A 21,909-nucleotide genomic window follows, 5' to 3' on the forward strand; every position below is an offset into this window, starting at 1 on the left:
CCTGGACCATATGCAAGTAGCTTTGAGGCTTTGACGTCCAAAGGTTACTCCGGATGGACTGCTTTGACGGTTGCCAAGGCACATCGTCACTCCGCTAGAGTCCTCAATGATGACAAGTTTCTTATGGAGGCTTCTCCGCAGTTCATCGCTGACTTCATGGTGTACTTATGTCTGACTCAACTTATGCAGACATCAGCTCTGTTTTAAAGGTACTTTGAGTTGTGAAGGTTTCATGTATACCTGAGGTCCAGCTCATTTTAAAGGCCTATAAACTGGAAGACCAAATGCAGAATTTTCATCCACCAGCTTGGGACATCATACTAGGTAACCTTCGCCAGGCTCCTTAAAAACCATTGGCATCTGCATCACTAGATTGTGTGACCAGGAAGATGCCATTTTTTATAGTGCTCACTACAGCTGTATGTCCAGGGGAACTACACACCCTCAGCATTACAAAGGTCCAATTGGAACAGTTTTGTCATGGTGTAGTATTGACATGGAATTGCTACTATGTGCAATTTGAGCATTGAGGCAATACATCACTCGATTTGCAAGACACTGTCTCTGAGACCAGTCCGTAGAGGAATTAGGAGTTTTGGGGCCATTGGTGGTAGGACAGTGGTTGCCAACCCAAGACGTCGCAGATAGTGTTCTGGTAGGCACTCTCCTTGTCTTATACCTCGAACCTTGGATAATGTTTAGGTTAACCTGTGGGAGTGGCATTCGAGGCAAGTCCCGCATTCTTCTGTATTATAACACAGGCACACTATAATTTGTTGCTGTATCATGAGGGGTATATGTGGTTTTATGTGTCCCACATTAGTTTTTGTACCGCAAACCAGGGGTTTTATGCGTCTGGCTCCTGGTACAAAATTTAGCACAGGACATGTTTCAATCTGTTATTTTACATGAATTGAAAAAATTTAAAACAAATAGAAAATTGATAGATGAGAGCTGTTCTGTTGAACTAACTATTGTTGTGTCATGTGACTCATAAACATCATGCTGCTTTTTGCTAGTAGTGGGATATGAGGGATTTATTCTCCTGTTCAGAAATCCACATGCACCCTGCGATGGGGTGTAAGGGATTTATTTCTTCCCCACCAGGGATACATAGTATGTTATCAAGTTCATGTGACCCAATCAGATCTCAACATTCTGACATGGAGGACAGATCACATCTCAACATTCTGACATGGAGGACAGATCAGATCTCAACATTCTGACATGGAGGACAGATCAGATCTCAACATTCTGACATGGAGGAAAGATCAGATCTCAACATTCTGACATGGAGGAAAGATCACATCTCAACATCCTGACATGGAGGACAGATCAGATCTCAACATTCTGACATGGAGGAAAGATCACATCTCAACATTCTGACATGGAGGAAAGATCACATCTCAACATTCTGACATGGAGGAAAGATCAGATCTCAACATTCTGACATGGAGGACAGATCAGATCTCAACATTCTGACATGGAGGAAAGATCAGATCTCAACATTCTGACATGGAGGACAGATCAGATCTCAACATTCTGACATGGAGGACAGAGCAGATCTCAACATTCTGACATGGAGGACAGATCAGATCTCAACATTCTGACATGGAGGAAAGATCAGATTTCTTATTCATTCTTCTGTTCATTATGACTAATGCAAGAAGATGAAATAAACTGTCGACGTTTATTTAATTGTATTTATTACCTAGTCAATGATTTGTGCAGCAAGTTTCTGGACTGGTATACATCAATGGGATTCATCTGACAGATCAACTTATAGATGTGCAGTCTCACTATATACAGCCAAGACCCTTGGATACAGGTCACAGTACCAAATCACAATGTTCATCACAGATCAACTTGCCCTTGAGATTTGCTCACCATCCTGCTGTGGGAATTAATTTGCATTATATTAGTATTAACACACAATATGTTTGATATTTATATTCTTATCCTGCATTACATAGGTAATGTTTACACCTGCTATGCTTCCTCTCCATAAGGACCTTCTTTGGAATGTACACAAGACCAAGGAACGTCCATTCCAATTTGGAATGAACATTGGATTGCTTTGGAAAGATCGCTCATTCCAACCTTTCCAAAGCTTGGGAGGATCGATCTTTACGGAAAATCCAAAATTGGATTGGCAACATTTCCAAACATATTTCCAAAACAGGAAATGTTTGGAATGACTTGGAATGGTTTGAAATGGTTTGGAAGTATGTTTAGAAGGAACAAGTTAAATATGTTTTATTAGTATTTGAACAATAAAAAGACTATGAATTATCTATTGAGTTTAAACTATATATAATAAATAATAAACTTATCTCAAACATTCACTACTTGTCTGTCTAGCGAGGGGCTTTTACAGTCGCATTCTCCCTAAGGTGAGAGAGAGACCCGCACTTGACTCGACAAGACAATAATAGGTCTCAAGATTAAGTATTCTGCTGGATGGCAGCTGCCATTTAATTATAGATTTAATTATAACAGACAGTTGTCTAGACACATGTAAGTGCGCCGACATGTGCCTAAGATCATAAAATGGACAATCTTTGGTAACATCTAATTTATTGTTGTCTCAAGCCAGAGCTTTGAATAATTCTGTTCATTGAACAATTGGAATTCAGGAAGTTATCAATAATTGTTTTACTTAACATAAGATAAGATAAGTTGTTTACAACATAATATTATCATGTCAGGACGTACTACAGTCAAAACCATATATTTTAAAATCAATTTAACGACAGACCATAATTTCCAAGTCCTGATTATCAAATCAATGAGGTATCAGTTTCACCACATGTGCACAGACCGCCTATACTTATATATATATTTTTCATAACTATTCTCCAGTTAAAGTCCCATCCTCTTATCAAATAATCTGTGAGAGTGATCATCATTAACGAAACTCATTCTCATCAAAGAATACAGAACAAATGAAGAATCAGATGCATACATTTATTGCCATGCTTCTTTCATCACGAAGCAGATTTACATACATTTGTGAATAGCACTGTGATAATGAATTTTACCATTGTCCATATTAACATAATAATATAATTTTTTACTTATCCTGCATTACTGCTTAATGCATTCACTGCTTACTTACGACAACTAGAAGGACAGCGCTGCGAAGGTCCTGGGTGAAGAAATAAAGTTGTTGTTCTCAAGTCCCAATCAGTGGCCTTCCGTCGCTGTCCTGTGACCTTGATGACACCTTAGGTCATCTTCACATCACTGCTTGTCGCAGCACAGCTAGGACGTGTCCAAGCGGAGCTCTCCTTTTGGATTAATTTTAGACCTTCAGTTTGTCTACAATCTTAAAAATTGATCTGCGATGGGTGATGTATTCTGTTCATATTACTTTCACCATGTTGTGTAGTTTTATGTGAATTAATTAGGCGTGTAAAGACTCTTGTCTTTTTTCCCGCCAAAATATTGTTGTTCGCCGCCATTTTGAATTGTGTTACAATCGTTTGCCTGCCAAGGTAGTCATATTGTTACAATTCTCAGCTACGTATGTATAACATATTCTTATGTTCTTAAATACTACTAGCTTTGGCGTAACAGTGAGTTGCGTATACTCAAATTATTGTATACTCGTTAAAAATATAGTTGCCGATAGATTAATATCAAATCTACGGCATTCTTCCAGTCCCGCTTTATCAACAATTCTTTTATTGCGTACCTATGTTTATGCGATTAAATAGTTTTTTGTAGGTCTTTTTGGTTTACATTGAGTTGCGTATATGAACTATTGTATACTCTTGCAACTCGTAGTTTTGCCGATAGATTATTGTTCAATTCTATGGCATTATTCCAGTACCGCTTCATCAACAATGGCGTAATTGTGCAACTTATGATTGAGCGTGGTACTAATTGTCGTGGGAAAAATCTTATAAAGATTATCATCCACGTTGTTTGGTCTGTACGCAGATGTGCTCTCCAAACCCTAAATGAAAATATAAATACCCTTGGTCTACATTTAGTTGCGCATACAAAGATATTGTATACCTTTGCAAGTCATAATTTTGCCGATAGATTAGTGTTCAAATTCTTCGGCACTCTTCCAGTATTGTCTCATCAACAAGGGTTTAATTGTGTAACATACCTTTGAGCATTGTACTAATTGTCGTGGAAAAAACCTTACAAAGATTATCATCCACGTTGGTTGGTTTGCGCGCAGATGTGCTCTCCAATCTCTAAATGTAAATAGCCTTGGTTTACATTGAATTGCGTATATAAAAATATTGTATACCCTTGCAATTCGTATTTTTGCCGATAGATTACTGTTCAATTCTACGACATTCTTCCAGTACCATTTCTTCAATGGTTTAATTGCGTAACTTATGTTTGCGTGGTGTACATATTGTCGTGGAATATTCGCCCAAAGATCTTTATCCACGGTCCTAGGCATGCATGTAGATGTGCTCGCCAAAATTCAAAATGTAATTTTTGTGTAAATCTCTAATCCAACGAGTTCACTATATAAAAGCAGATTACTCACAATCATATTCTGCAGTTATTCCGTCGTGAGACGAGAGGAATGTCACTATCGCAGAATAGCGAATGACATGGTTCGGTCATTACCACCCAACCGTTATTATCGGCAGGTATTATGACGCCTGTGACTGCAGAAGTACACCATCCACCGAAATCAACAATACCGGAGGATTTTGTGAGTATCGTAACTGCTCTTATTTTTTCAGCCGCCGGACACTTCCAGATACATGTATGTTAATCTGAGGTCGGCGACAACACCAGCGTATCAAGATGCTATGATGGGGGTAGATTAGACGCAAGCCTTGATCCAGTCAATACTTTTGAGCTTTGTGTCTGATTTATCTGCGCCGAGCGCAGCACTTGACTACAACCCAAGCACTTCTATTACGCAAGCGACGCACGATCAGCTTAGCGCTGTTCCAACATATCCAGCATGGACCTGCGCCGAGCGCAGCGTCTGACTGCTACCCAAACGTTCCTATTACGCAAGCGTCACACGATCAGTTTAGCGCTGTTTTAACATATCCAGCATAGACCTGCGCCGAGCGCAGCGTCTGACTGCTACCCAATGCGCTCCTTTTACGCAAACGTCGCACGATCAGCTTAGCGCTGTTCCAACATTCCAGACCTGCGCTGAGCGCAGTGTCTGCGTACCAATCAAGGTCTCTACAATGACGTTAGCCCAAGGCTTACAGTGTACTCGGTTACGTAACCGGCACATGATCAGCTTAGCACATGTACCCGATTGGGTAGCAGAACATCTCGTGTCAGTAACGCCCTCCCCTGATAACAGGGTAAATAAGAGGGACACCACGAGGTCATTGGAGGAAGACTTCTCCAAAACTCACTTTTGCTCCGTCATTTAAGCGACCAATATCATCAATGTTTGCAGTGGATCAGAATCTATTAGAGGATAACCCTATCTGATTAGATCAATTCCAAACTATGGTGTGTTTCCTACAGCGTCAGTTTGACCACAGGAAAATTCATCTTGAGACCGTTCTGACGGAGATTACCGTTACACCCAAGACTTTATAGCGTTTCCAACTGAGATGCTGGTTTCAAGGGCAGTCTATTACGTCAACCTTGGTCATCTACTCCCCTGTTCATGTTTTATTTCATTGTCCTTTATATAAAAACATTACTGATAGCCTTTTAACTACATGTGCGAATCTCTGTGCTACTTTTCAAGTTTTATCTGATGTTGATAAGTTCTCTTTTATTATGTCCAATGATGATTTGTTGTTTCTAACGGCCAAAACCTGCAAACTTTTACTCGAAAAACGCAAGAATATTTTATATAATGATTTACCTTCGTGATATATTTTACCACTTATAAATTATACCTTGTATTTATTTTTATGTGACCTCGTCTCTCATAACTCATACTGAGTGGTTCTGTACTTTTATCTATGTTCTATGTATATATGTATGTAGTATGTTGTACAGAAGTGAGACGTAAATAAACAATTGTCTGTCTGTCTGTCTGACTACAACCCAAGCACTTCTATTACGCAAGCGACGCACGATCAGCTTAGCGCTGTTCCAACATATCCAGCATAGACCTGCGCCGAGCGCAGCGTCTGACTGCTACCCAAGCGTTCCTATTACGCAAGCGTCACACGATCAGTTTAGCGCTGTTTTAACATATCCAGCATAGACCTGCGCTGAGCGCAGCGTCTGACTGCTACCCAATGCGCTCCTTTTACGCAAACGTCGCACGATCAGCTTAGCGCTGTTCCAACATTCCAGACCTGCGCTGAGCGCAGCGTCTGCGTACCAATCAAGGTCTCTACAATGACGTTAGCCCAAGGCTTACAGTGTACTCGGTTACGTAACCGGCACATGATCAGCTTAGCACATGTACCCGATTGGGTAGCAGAACATCTCGTGTCAGTAACGCCCTCCCCTGATAACAGGGTAAATAAGAGGGACACCACGAGGCCATTGGAGGAAGACTTCTCCAAAACTCACTTTTGCTCCGTCATTTAAGCGACCAATATCATCAATGTTTGCAGTGGATCAGAATCTATTAGAGGATAACCCTATCTGATTAGATCAATTCCAAACTATGGTGTTTTTCCTACAGCGTCAGTTTGACCACAGGAAAATTCATCTTGAGACCGTTCTGACGGAGATTACCGTTACACCCAAGACTTTATAGCGTTTCCAACTGAGATGCTGGTTTCAAGGGCAGTCTATTACGTCAACCTTGGTCATCTACTCCCCTGTTCAACGAACAGATCGCAGACACGCACGTCAAGTTCCCAAAAAGCTTGGAAAGTCCAAGCGGGCTGGCAAGTCAGGGAATTATATAAGCCTTGACGCGCGTTTCTCAGGGAAGACCAGCATTCCCTTACTGAGAAAGGGAGTGGCAGAGACAAGTCTCAAGGACGATTTCGTACTTATCGCACTATATCATGGTGTCCGTATACGGGTAGAGATAACCCCACCGTTGACCACAGTTTGATTGGGAAAATCCAACATTGACATACTGTTGGTAAGAAGAGCTGTAGAGTGGGTTCACAACCCAGTTTTTACACCGGGGTTTTATCCTCACACCTACCTGGTACTCATGAAGGACCCAGACAAGATGAGAATGATCCACAATCTCTCTGTGTTCAACGAACCTTTGATTCTTGATCAGTCTCGACTATCCATCCCAACCGTAGACTTTTCAGGTCCAGTTCATTGGGGTTCACTACCAATGGTAGTATTTCCCATTTGACATGTCAGTGACACTTATGGCTATTTACAGGAGTAATGAAGCCAATAACTATCAACACGTGACGAACACTTGGTTCGAGTCGTAGTTGGAGGGCGATCTACTGTATCATCAACACATGTCCATAACTGGGATAGACAATCAACGAGACGAAGTCGGGAGTATTCTCCTTCCTATTGACTTCAGTTCATAGGAGACCTGTTCAAGACAGACCAGGATATCCTATCTGTACCGAGGGACAGATGGCACAAGTTTCTACTTCTTTTGTCATCTACTCTACACCAACCACACACACTTCGCCAGTGGCAAGTGTTGCTAGGGTTAATCACCTCGGCACAGGAGTTAACTAGCATGGGCCGCTTACAACTGCGACCAATTCAATTTTTTCCTGAACCCTTAAATCAGGAGTCAGGATCCACTCAAGGCCATCACTCTACCGACTAAGCTAGAGCATTGCCTCAATTTGTGGCGTTGAATGTCTGCGGAGTCTCTTTATTCGGGTTTTCCCCGAATACACACCTGTTTGTGGACGTCCCCTTTCAGGGGTGGGGTCTTCACTTACAAGACCAGATAAACTCAGGGCTATGGCCCGGCGCTCAATGGAAGTGGCACATAAACAACTTGGAGTTGGAAGCTTTAATTCTGGCTATATCACATTGGCAGAATCAACTACAGATAGCCCGACTCGCAATATCCACAGACAACAGCACTGTGGTGTGGTGCCTGTGCAATCGGGGAACAACACACTCCCACTCTCTACTTCTACAGACATTCAGATTTGTTCCATCTAGTGGATCGACTGTGACTAAAGTTCATAGTTCAGCACATCCCCGGATGTAGAAACAGACTGGCCGATACTTTATCACGTCCAGACAGGGTGGCTCCCACCGAGTGGAAATTTCTCACAGAAGCGTTCCAGTAACTGCTTCAGGAATTCAGGCAACCAAACATTGACTTGTTTATTACTTGTCTAGGCCACCAACGCATGACGTATATCTCCCCGTTGCCGGATCCGCAGACTTGGGCGGTGGACGAGTTCAGTATCACTTGGGAAGGGCAAAAAACTAACACTTTTCTGCCACCACTTTTACTTCCCAAGGTGATACAGGGGATCAAGGAGACAAGGTATCTCGATCTCTCCTTTGGTCGCACCCTGGTAACCGGCGAGAGGGTAGTTCGTCAAGCTCGGAAAAATCTAAAACAATTCACTACCCCTCTCACAGTGGTCCAACCTACTCATCCACCCTCAACAGAAAATTGCCTCACCCAAAGTCTGCACGCATGGTTCGTCTTTATAAGGCGTTTAAGTGCGAAGGGTTAATTCGACACGGACAGCAAAGCTATAGCTTTAATTCATCGTTACTCTCCCAGAGACGACGATGACAAGTGGGGATCACTTGAGACTTTTTACAGGGAAGAAAAGAATCAAGACCCTACGATTGCGTCACAATTCTTAGAGGAATACCTCCTACATTGCGTACCCAAAAACACTTGGAAGGTAGCACCATTACTACGTAATTGGCTGCAATTATCTTAGTGTTGGCCATTTCCGGAAAATCACAATGTGATAAAGGTCACGGAACTACAGGCCATATTATGCTCATTCAGGCTTGAGGATCAGAAGGCCAAGTTCCAGCCACCTGATTGGGACTTGAACGTGGTACTTCGAGGTTTGCGAGGGCCCCCTTCGAGCCCCTCATTGCATCCTCATTTTCAAGCTCCTCCCCAGCGCGTGACACCTTCGTTACACTCTCGGTATAGTATAGAGAGCTCCGCGAACGGGCTATCGCTGCGAGGAGCTTGGACATCACCAAGGAAACAATGGTTTCTCTTGGCATTAGCAATGGCGGTACGGGTGAGCGAACTACATGTGATCGATTCAACCCGGATCCGTTTTGAACATGGGGCGCACGGAACGGGACATCTAGGGTTATGCTGGGATTTTATTGCTAAAATCTACTACCAGGCCAACCCGACCGTTCCTTCACCATCCCACCGATATCGACTATTGTGGGAATCGTACATGGTGAAGTTCTCCTGGGCTCGGTGCGAGCAGTTCGAGTTTTCTTGACGCTCCAAGACTAGGCGTGGTTCGTCCACGACAGAAGGTAGTCGCTTAATCGCAAACACCATATCTCTATGGTTACGCGCAGTAATCCTTCAGGCCTACGAGATCACCAAACGGAACTCGCCGAGAGCGAATTACCCTCAGATCTCAAGGTGTCAGCCTTACCAGGGCTCAACACGGCAATTGTGGTTTTGGAACAATCACGGAAGGATATTTCTGGAGATTCGACACATATTTTCGTTAGTCATAACCTTTGCGTTGGGGCTCTCGAGGATGTCGAAGACGTTCGAAGTTTGGCCCTCTGGTTGTTATCCTGCAGATTGCCAACCCCTGACGCAAATAATGAACTCGCCCTATACAGAGCCAGTCAACTTCCATGTGCAGTCACTCAGTCGCCACCAGTGGAAGAATATTAGACAATCTTGTTTGTCAGCGACGGCTCTATGACGCAGTAAGTAAAGAATTAGCTGAATAGCTATTATTTTCTTTATTACTAAGCGTGTATAGGGAATTACTCTGTAATTCCTATGTTCAGTCTTTTTTGATTTTTTAACAACTCTACCGTAATGGCGTTTTTGTCTGAACTTTTCCGCTTCACGGTTTATCGACCAACTGGTGTCGTATTGCAGGGTGTGAATTATTGAGGTTTCTGTATTCTGAAGGTTTACCCACCTCCAAACCGTCCGATACAGATGCATTATGGAGTAATGCAGGATAAGTAAAAAATTTAGTAAAATCTAAATATTTTTTACATTTGTATACTTATCCAGCATTACTACGCTTAAGGCCCACCCACCCGTCGTAAGACTTGCCTCCCCACCCGTCGTAAGACTTGCCTCCCCACTTAGGCTTCAGAAACCTCAAAAGTATGTTTTTCTTAGAGCTTGGGCGACAGGCAGTGATGTGAAGATGACCTTAGGTGTCATCAAGGTCACAGGACAGCGACGGAAGGCCACTGATTGGGACTTGAGAACAACAACTTTATTTCTTCACCCAGGACCTTCGCAGCGCTGTCCTTCTAGTTGTCGTAAGTAAGCAGTGAATGCATTAAGGAGTAATGCAGGATAAGTATACAAATGTAAAAAATATTTAGATTTTACTAATACATATATTCAAAACAGGACATGCATTTAATAAATATTTACCATACTATGGATTTCTGAATATTTAAACAACTTCATCGTTGATATTTCAGACAAAAAACAAAGACTCCTGTCTTATAACTTTCAGGGGAAAAGGGTTTGCTTGCACAATTGAACATTAGTTTTCACCAAAGGACAATCAAATCAAGCCAAAAATACATATATATGGTTAGCGACCGTGATTATACAGCGAGGGGGAAAATTCGTCTGCTCTAACTGCCTTCACAAAAACATTCCAGCCCTTAATTACCGAGGCAGCTGTGACGTAGTAGCATTACTTTTGCAGCGTTTGCAGCATATAAGATGTGTAATCTGTGGAGTAACTAAAGTAATATTACGGCTGAAATTTCTTACTTGCATGGTTGTTTTGATAGAAAACTTACGTTTTAAAAACACAATTGTTCTTATATAATGTTTTTAGGTTTGGTTTATAAATACTAGAGAAGATTTTTTATACATATAAAACTGATAGAAAATACAGCTGAACAATAGAAAAATCAAAATAGGAGTTGTGAATAGTGACAAATTTTAATTACATCACTGTGTTAAAAATTATTGACTGATTTCGTCAAATAACTGTCAAACCATTTATTGCCATGTACGAACATGTACACAGGAAGTCGGCGCTGTCTGAGGCTCCAGGTAAATAAACATCGTGGTTTTATGACGGGAGATCAGACGAACCGTGAACCAGGGGCATGCAACGTAATTACACCTAAAGGTGGTAGAACCAGGGTATTTAGGAGATAAACCTACTGTGTTTTGAAATTTGATGTAGTCCCACTGTAGAATAGAAGCCTCTTTATTACAATTTGTGAGAGAGGTCATTTCTTGGAAATCGAACATGCCATCATTTATGTTGTAGGGGTGAAGGGTAATAGAAAAAGGTTTTAAAATGTTAAACAAATATATTTCTACAGCAAACTTTATGAATTTACATTCTTATATACATTTAGCATGTCTAAGAGTTATTAGTTAGATAGCAATTACCCCCAGTAAACAATAATAACATCAAAGTAAATGCCTCTCCACCCCGAACTTGGATGTGGCAGAACTTGACCTACATCACGGTTACTCACACCTCACAGCTGTCAATGGCTGACAATCATGTGTTTACATTAACTTGATCTAGTTAAAAGAAGCAAGATGACAACCCCGATCTATGATGTGGTTCAACATTTACCTGTAGATTTACTGGGATTGATCGAGCCTGCTGGTACATCCATATGATTACCAATGGAACTGAGTATGACTGAACAGCCGCTGTTTAGGCTGCAGACGACCCGGATATTTTAAAACGAGGAATCTGCATGGTGTGACCTGTCAATTTCAAGATTTCACGGATCAAAAGCCAAATAGTGACAGAACTTAGACATTTTTGGTCCAGAAATAGTAGGTCGTGTATAATTTTCATAATTGTGTGTCTTCTGAAATGAATTTCATCAAGTTTGATAAGCTGTCACTTTAGTTGGGACATTGTTTTCGTGGACTTTCGAAAGGGAGTGTTTTCAGATGCACTTTCAAATCCCCTCCTGCCAAATTCTAACGGTGGTGGTTGACGGAGATGGTAGGCTAATGGATATCGATCAGAAAAAGGTTTGTAAACACCATGTTGTCATGAATAAAATGTCTTCAAACACATTTTATTATGTTATATTTCACTTTCATTGTCGGTTTTTCAATAATGAAATTAGATCTACCTGTTCGTGGGTTTCAGAAAAAGTTACCAAAAAATGAACAATTATTATTTTGTAAACAAAATTTATTAGATATCACTCTTTCACTTATTTTGAATGTGTGAATCTTTGAATTATACCTCCCCACCCTGATATGAGAACCGTCCTAACGTGTCCCCGTTGTCACTAGATCTGCAATGCACTCTCAGTTATGGCTGCCAAAGAAATTGTTAACAGTAACAGTGCTGTTAAAGAATTGCAGGAAACCAGAAGACAACCCAGTACTGATGCACAGTGTGCTGTTCAACATTAACACGTTGACTAACTGTCCCTGCTGATGTGATGTTGTTTTTTCAAACAATTTTTATAATGTTATATTTTACTTCCATTGTCGGTTGTTTCAATGAGGGAATAGCTTAAATTGTTCCGATTCTGGTCACCATAGGACATTTCTCTAACAGTTTCATAAACATTTCATTTCTATGCAAAAGATATGCCTTCGTTAAATCTTTTAATGTCATCATCGAAGCAGTCAGGGTTGCCGCCTAGAACGCCCCAAACATCCGATATCAAACTACCATATTTTACACAATACGCTGACTATTAATTTCGCGAGAGCCCTTGACTCGGCGTGTATTGGAGATCTGTCTGGTATTAGAGACCCAGCGTGTATTAGAGGAAATATAGATATGTTTTACAGTTCGTATGGGGTGATAGATCGGCAGCCATTTTCTTTGAATCAATATGTAGGCTATCTATGTATTCATACTCATGTTTTTTTGTGAAAGGGGATTCCGTAGCAAAAAGGAAACCTCTTTTTAACCAATCAGAATCAAGCATTCATTAATGTCATGGTAGAATGTCTCTTGAACTGGCTAATTGACCGTACATATAATTGGTAAATATATTCGTTTTGACACCCGTGTTTCATGGGCATAAGCAGAATACAGACAAATAAGGCCCCGTGATCAGCGGAGCGTGAACAACATGGATGCCGCCTTTTGGCCATACCGAACAGTCAAGCTGCGATCTCGGAACTGTTCGCCCGATTGAATCAAATTGCAACCAGAGACAAGATTACTTCCCTTACCCAAACATGATCGTTGCTCAGAAATATTCAAATCTATCTTCAGTAAATCATGAAATCAATGCGAGCATGACACTTATGCGAAAAATGCGATCGTCAGTCCCTCTGATTATTGCAGGATAAGTGTATAAATATCAAATATAATAGATATTGACAGTTCTCCTGAGAGTTTGAGGCGCACAGTTGAAACGTTGTGAAAAGTAACTTTGACTGTTGTGTATTGATTCTTTTAGATTTAGAAACATTATGGCAGGTTTGTAACTATTTGAGCTGCAATGCTGATTGCAGCTTTTTGTATAAAGTGGCTCTCTGACATTTTAAAGTGTTGAGTACATATCTAGGTGAGCTACAGTGTTTTGGCACCACAGAAAATGAAACCAACCCCAAATATTTTACATAATCAAAAAATATTTACAATATTGCTATTTTTCTTGTACGTCCCGCCAGTGGCCTTTTAATATAGACATCTTAAATATTCCCTTATTATTTATTCTTGTGAGCTTTGTTAATAGACATTTATTACAATAGTAGTTCTGTCTGATTACAGTTTGAGGCTCAGACCTCGTTTGGTTCCATCTACAAGACCCGAATTGAGGGCAGTTCCATGTTTTGTGACTACTACAATGCTCAACAGAAGACTTACTGCAAGCGATTAAAAGTCCTCTGTCCAGAACACACAAAGGAAGCCAAAGTAAGTCTAGTCGTGCTAAGGTGAAGTCATATCCTAAGAAGCCAAAGCAAAGCTATTCATGTTAGTTGGAAGACCACCTCATGGTCTTGTGGTAGCACGACTGCCTGGAGAGCGGAAGTCGGGTGTTCAATCCCAGGCCATGTCATACCAAAAGACTCTAATATATGGTACTTGTTGTTACCTGGCCTGGTTTAAACATTAAGGGGTTTAAACAGGGACTGATCAGCTTGGAGTTGGTATACTGTGTCTGAGTAACGTATTCATGTTGAACTACGGCATGGTATCTCAGTGAGCTAGCACTTTAAAATCAGCATTAGTTAGTTGAACTGGAAAACTGTTATTTGAGGCCAAAGTGTACGTGTTTCTCGCCATTACACTTGTTTCTCTTCAGATAGCGGCAGATGATGTGTGTGGTTGTGCCCTTGTTGCCAATGTATTTGAAGAGACAGGAGAGTACTGTCGAGCACCTAAGAGGAAATGTCTCAAACACTACTGCTGGGAGAAACTAAGGCGAGCAGAGATTGACATGAACAGACTAAGACAGGTAGGCAGAAGAACTATTGGAATAAAGTTTTGCTTTGCACTGAAAGCAAGAAACTTAACAGAAGGAGGACCAAGATAGGTCTGAGCTGTTTCAAACTTTAAAGGGGCACTGATCTACAGCAATTCCCCGTGAATACCCGGATGATATAGCAGAAATCTAGACCTGTGCTGCGCATTTGTCGATAGTGTAAGGGAGTATGGTCACATTGATGAACAAACTGAAATACAGTTAAATCTTCAAAATCACTTGCTTGGTATTGTGCAATTTTTGTTTACACTATTTTGACATGCAACACAAAGTAAATCTTTCACCTGAGCATTGCATATTTTATCGTGTGTTTATTTTATAGTCAAAATGTGTAACATTTTCACTTAGGCAATTTATTAAGAGCCTAAATATTTAGTTACTAAACAAATTGACTGAAAAATCTGTCCATTTATGTTATTATGTTAACAAATTCCAAACATTTTTATGCTTTAATTTCTTCACCCAGTGACTGAAAATTACAGGATTAAAAGAAGATGAAATTTAAAGTACATTTCTATAGTTTTGGTCTCTAATCCTAGCATAATTAGTCTATTGTGATGTTTTAAGCCCTTTTGAACCTCTTAATAATTGTTAGTCAATCTCTTAAATAAATGCACAGATGTTTCAGTCAATTTGTAAATTATTGAAATACTAAGACATTTTATAAATTGCCTGAGTGAATCACATTTTACACGTTGACTAACATATACACGCCTACAAATGAAAAGGCTTGTCAAAACAACATCTGTCTCACATCAAAGAACTCTAGAGGAACAAGAATGATTCCCTTCAGGCCAACAGCAAATGAATGAAAACAAAATGCAAATATCATAATTACAACCTACCAAAGTTATATGTATAAATTTTGGCAGTTTCCTTGTTCGAGGAATGTATCCGTGAACATTCACATAAAGGAACAATATCCCATACGTCTGCAGCTGTACAAATAAACTTATTCGATGTCACGTGTCTCTGTAACAATCAAATATTTTAAAATATATACAGCGATTCGGGATATTATAACCCATGTTCGTTTCTCAACTGATCAATTAGTTTGTTTCACATAGGTGTCAAGTCTCTAAGGTCAGCTGAGAAAGCCCACGTAATAACTATTTTCATAATGTCCACAGTTCTTTAAAAAACAGAATTAGATATGAATGAACAATCCTTTGAACAAAGTCTGTTGTTTTTACATCGGCACTTCACGCCAGATATGGAGGTGTTCCATCTGCTTTAGTAATCCTACACATGTAAACACTTACTTTTGACAAATCCCCTGTGCAAGATAAGAGTGATTTATCAATCAGCGTATTTTCTGTTAATCCTTTGACAAAAAAAGTAAATCAACTGATCACTCCTCTTGCTGGGCTGCCATGTGCATATTACATAACATACATTTCACCTCACTTCAAACCTGGATTCAGATTAAATAATTACCCCAGACAAAAGAAATGCCAAATGGGAACCTTTGTCAGATAAACTGAGTGGTGTTACCACTAATTATACCTGTAATAAATTCATTAAAGGGGAAGTGTACACGCAAAAATCACTTTCTTTCTTTTTATAAACAAAACGCAATTTTAGAATTAGTTAGTATCTGTGTTTGAAAATATACACTCATTTTTTTTCACAGTGAAAGTAGGAAGCTCACAATAGTGTGAAAATGATATGCCGTTATGAGGCCTTCGTTTTTCGAGCTAAACAGGCCTGAGTTATCCCCCTTAGATTATGACGTAATTGGTGCCAATTCAACTGGGTCCCTGTCTATTCTCAACGCAAAAGATATCAAGGACCAGTTTGCGGTAAAACAACATGGTCTACGACACACTCCGGCGCAGTGGTGACTCAGCATAACACAATTCTGGCTGGCATCTGAGACGCTAGAATCACAAAACTGTACCTACACCACATGAAGCGGCTCTAACAAAGCATGATGACGTCATAATGTTTATCAATTGGCACCAATGACGTCATAGAAGTAGAACACTTGGTAAATGTGAAAAATATAAATCGTTTTAGTGCAAAAAATATGTTAATTAAATATGATGTTTTTATATTTTTGTCTATGACACTTCTATGTTAACACTTTTAATGTGGATAAAGTACAAGAAAAATTGGTTCATTTCCGTGTGAACTTGCCCTTTAACTGAGCTGCAAGTGAATGACAATAAATAAACAGGTGCAGGGTTATACATGGACCAGGAACCATGGATGACAAGAAAATATAGCAATCCTATTATCCGCAATCCTAAAATGCTTTCACTGCAGGGATACGTTTTTTTTATTATTAAACTGTAACCATCAGGGGTATTTCCAGATAAGGACTTCCAATTCATAGATCACGGGTAACCAATCAGTGTTCAAAACAGATATTGCCTCAAAATATATTTACGCTGTCCTTACAGATGGTAGCCCAGTTTCTTGTCACGCTCAGTTGCGTTAGCGAGCAAATCGACTTCATTGTCATTGTCGACTTTGTGAGCCCTAATGGACAGTGTTAGATGGCTGTGAAGAAGCCAGAGATAAGTGCCCCATTAAGTACTAACTTGAAGAATAGTTATCTCCCCTGCAACACAAATCCTTGCCTTGAAATAGTGCACTTTGTTTGTTGTTTTTTACATTGTATAGAGCAAAATACCAGCAATATGACAGTGGCTTGTCAGATCTGGACCAGGTAATCTTGTGATTGTTATTATGAGCAAGGATCCAGGCTGTCGAAACACAATCAACCAAGACACATAGTCCATATAGTCACCGCTTATGACCAGCTAAAGTTGCTACAGTTTAGAGAGTAATGGTAGCATAAGTAAACAGTATATACAAGGACAGGAAGATAGGAATTATTATGTAGTTGGAATAACTTGGGTACGCAACTAGCTTAGAGCTGAATTTTTATTTCTGTCTGTATCATACCAAAAGACACTTGTACTTGTTGTTTTCCTGTAAAAGAAGGACGAGTCTGCTCAGAAATAATATGAACAATAATATGATATGTCTGAGTGGAGTCTCCTTGTCAAAAACTACGGTTGTTCTCAGTGGGATAGCACCATAAAATTGGTATTTCTCCAGACAAGTGCTCATGCTTACGCACGCATGCACACATGCCCGCCCCCCCCCCCCCCCCCCCAAAAAAAAAACCCCATTGTTTCAGATGTTTGTCCAATGAGGACATCCAAATGTGTTTAAAGAGTTTGAATACCAAGTGTATATGTTCTAGTTTTATGCAATATTCTAAATATTGACCTTGATTTTACCTTTGCACTTTGACCATCCTGAATGCTGAAAGCTCTCATGGTAATTCCTCAGCCATATTCTTTCAAAATGTCATGATATTTTGACCTTTGCTCCTGAATTCTCTCATCTACCCCTACGACTCCACTGATTGTCTTTAATGGTCACAACATTATCCCCTCAGAAACCACACAACCAGTGTAGCTGTAACTTCACATGATTCTTCCCACCAATGATGATGCCCCAATTTGTTCAAGAGCATCCCATTTTCAATATGGCTGCTACAGGAACCATATTGAAAAACCTATGTATGGTCATCTTCTCAAAATGCATTTCCTGTCAACATAATCCCCACAGAAACTGCATGACCAATGAAGCAAAAACATGCTTGTTTCCATCAGTGATGACATCTGAATTTGTACAAAAAGTTTATGGCCATTTTAATCTACAATACATGGCACTATGTTTTAGATGTGACATGATTCAGTGGACAACAATTTCATGTTTCAGTGGCTTCGCCTCGATGAGCTGTTTGAGCAAGAGCGTAATATCCGCATGGCAATGTCCAACAGGATGGGAGTGCTGGGAATGATGTTACACCAGTCTATAGACCACGACCCTCTCACACCAATGAAGACTTCACATAGTTACACCAGTCTATAAACCATAATCCTCTCACACCAAAGACATCAGCTAGGTCCAGCTTCATCTACTATTGTCTAACAGTTAAACAAGGATGGACCTTAATTTGGATTGGACTATGAAAATAACTGCATCTACAGCTTCATTTCTCAAAAATGTTCAGTTATTTCATAATTGTCATGTTTCTTTTGTACAAATCTCAGAAAGATAACATGTAACATGACTTACCATAGGTGTAACATCACAGACCCTGCAGTGTGGTGTCATTGTCTTCTTCTTTTGTGTTACAAATACCACCTGTCTAGTTGGTGCATATCAGCGATGTATATCACTACACATCAACCCATGCTTGCCATAATAGGCAAATATGTGTGTCATAAGAGGCAACTAAAAGGGATCAGGTGCTCAGACTCGCTGACTTGGTTGATACATGTCATTATATCCCAATGGCGTGGAACGATGCTCATGATGTCAATCACTCGATTGTCTGGTCCAGACTCGATTATTTACAGACTGCTGTCATATAGCTGGAATAATGCTGAGTTCGACGTTATAAACAACAAACAAACTCCATCAACCCCTTTTAGCTCATCTGAAAATAAATATCCAGACAATCCAGTGATTGACATCATGAGCATTGATCCACCCAATTTGGATACGAAGCCATGTATCGACCAAGTCAGTGAGCCTGACAACCTGATTCTGTCGCCTCTTACGATAAGCAGAGTCGCCTTTTACGGTAAGCAAGGGTTGCTGAAGACCTATTCTACCCCTGATCTTCACAGGTCTGGTCATTTGTAATATTGTCGAAATAAAATATCTTTCATCTGAGGAATTTCTTTCCCAAATGTGATGATGGTTTAAATGAATGTTTGTTTCAGAAATGTTTACATTCAAACAGTATTCCCTGTCACATGAAATTGACCAAAACCAATTAGCTGCCCAACTTTCCTTAACTGACTGTTGGGCAGTCGGATAGCCTTGTTGTTAAAGGCGTTCACACAACACGCTGAAGACCCGGGTTCGATACTCGACATGGGTATAAGGAATGAAGCCCATTTCAGCTGTTCCCCGTCATGGTATTACTAGGAATATTGCTAAAAGCGATGTAAAAACAAACTCACTCACTCAATTGTCCTGGTGTATCAGCCTACCCAAGCCATGTCCTGGATAATCCGCCTACCCAGCCATGCAGTAAGAAATGAATAGAATCAAGGGTTAGTGGTCCATACTTCTTTCATTTATGGTAATAATACTAAGATACACAGATGCTGACATTATTAACAGAATACACAGATCCACCTCCAGTCTAGCCACACCATCAGGAACAACCCCTGCCTTTTACATTGAGGGCAACTTGAATTACTCTTTCACCACAAAATGTTTTTCACATTGTAGTATCATCACTAGGTCAAGATGAGTGAGTTGGGTTTAACGCTGCTTTTAACAGTAATCCAGTTATATCATATATATTTTTTTTTATCACGCGTGTCAGCTTAATGTGGGAGGAAAGCCCGAAGTGATGCAGGCCTTAGACGTTTACCACTTCGGTGAAACCCACGAGCACAGGTATGGTGCTGACAAACCTAGAAACATAATCGGGGCGAACTGGGATTCGAACCCACAATCATAGGTTTCTGGCGTGCCCAAGGGACGCAACTCTGCACAGCGAATCGTGCCGCCTTAGACGACTGACCCGTGCCCCCAGGACAAGATGAAGATTTGACATTGTTTAGGTGAGGTGAAATGGGGTTTAACGTCGCGTCCAAGATTATTGCACTTATATAGCGACGTGTATGTGTGTATGTGGCTGCTTGTACTAGTCCGGACTGATGCCGATTTATAGTGCTAGCTCACTGAGATACCATGCCGCAGTTTAACATAAATACCAAACTCAGACACAGTATACTGACTCCGAGCTGACCAGTCCTTGTTTGAGCCGAGCGCCAGACAGGGTAGCAACAAGTACCATCTTTTAACGTCTTTTGGTATGACGCGGTCAGGGATCGAACCCTGGACCTTCCGCTCTCCGGGCGGACGCTCTACCACTAGACCACGGAGGCGGTCCTGGCATTGTTAAAGTAAGCTTCAGACACCCAGTGAGCTGGGTATGGTGGATGTTTGTTTATGTGATTTTGATTTGGTAGATTATTTTGTTTTTAGATGCATTTTATTACCGGTTTGATGTGTTAGGTAGTGTGTGCAGTGGATGAGTGCGTGTTCAGGGGCTTCTAGTTGTTTGCAGACATTTATCATTTATCATGGCGGTGAAACCCACAAGCACGGGTATGGCCCTGACAAACATAGAAACATACATGTAATCGGGGTGAACCGTGATTACCCACGATGATAAGTTTCTGGCTTGCCCAAGGGATGCAACTCTGCACAGCGAATCGCAGCGACTTAGAAGACTGGACAACCCGAGCCCCGAAGGCTCTTTCTGATCTTCAGTTAGAAAATCTACATATGAAAGAGTATGTGACAGATCAACGCAGCAGCACCGAAATCAGGATGAACTGAAAATAGACCCAAGCACATTCAGCTTTAAACGAATACATGGGATTGCGCAGAGGAGAAGGCAAAAACCAAGGTCGATAATTGCAAAGTTACATCACAGCAGAACGGGTATTGAGATCAGGAAAAGAGCACAATATCTGAAGCAGTTTTCAGAGGAGATTAGTATGTACGGAAGAGAAGTTCTCCATGCTCTGCAGAGAGAAACAAGAAAAAGGAACAAACAAGCTCACATTGTGGTGGGCAAATTATATGGTGTAGACTCAGAAGCCTACACCATCCCCTCTTTAGATCCCTTCCAGGACCAGTAATCTGACATCCCCAGTGTTGTAGGGAGACGTCGATGGTGATTAATAATCACGACAGACACTTTGTAATAAGAAACAACAGATAATATATTATATGCATATTAAAACATGATGTATATCATAATATCTAAATGTTATACCATGATACTATACTTTCCTTCGGCAAGATAGAGCCAGACCTCCCAACAAACCAGGCCCCCCTCATGGAGGACTAGGTCTGTTTATCAAAAACACCATACGGTACAAAGAATTATCTATCCCCACTCCTAATTTAGAAGTCCTGGCGGCTAATATCACTATACAGTTATTTTAGTGTCATTTAATCAATTGCTACCACACCAAAACCAAACCGTTTAACCCTGAAGATTTAAAAACTCTCTCCAAATTCATAAGACGAAACACCCTCATTTTAGGAGACTTTAATGCACATCACCCACTGTGGGGCACCAAAAATTATCATGATAGACTTGGGAAATTCATTTTAGAATGGTTAGACACCAAAAATCTCATATGCTTAAACGACAATAGAGCCACCCGATTCCCTGCCAACCATCTACAATCTCCCACAGCAGTGGACTTATCCATCACCACCCCCCAACTCTTCCAAAAACTCACATGGGACCCCCACAATGATACCTGGGGTAGTGATCATTTCCCCATAAAAGTCTCCATTAACATTCTCCCCGACCAGTCTCCATCTCACCCCAACCCTACCTCTAACTGTTCTAAACAAACTAAATTC

At 40.6% G+C, this 21,909-nt stretch overlaps 1 protein-coding gene across 1 annotated transcript in view; it reads left to right on the plus strand.

The window, feature by feature from the left end:
- The window catches only part of LOC139445013 (CXXC-type zinc finger protein 1-like), a 101,457-nt gene extending 82,508 nt beyond the window's left edge, over positions 1–18,949 (plus strand). Inside the window, exons 13-15 of the mRNA XM_071226072.1 lie at positions 13,758–13,901; positions 14,293–14,445; positions 18,214–18,949. Coding sequence (XP_071082173.1) covers positions 13,758–13,901; positions 14,293–14,445; positions 18,214–18,366 — 450 coding nt within the window. The 3' untranslated portion in view covers positions 18,367–18,949. The remainder of the gene's footprint in view (positions 1–13,757; positions 13,902–14,292; positions 14,446–18,213) is intronic.
- The last annotated feature ends 2,960 nt before the right edge of the window (positions 18,950–21,909 follow it).

The sequence above is a fragment of the Haliotis cracherodii genome, unplaced genomic scaffold (genome assembly GCF_022045235.1).
Source record: "Haliotis cracherodii isolate W230 unplaced genomic scaffold, xgHalCrac1.p SCAF_6, whole genome shotgun sequence".
Lineage (NCBI taxonomy): Eukaryota > Metazoa > Mollusca > Gastropoda > Lepetellida > Haliotidae > Haliotis > Haliotis cracherodii.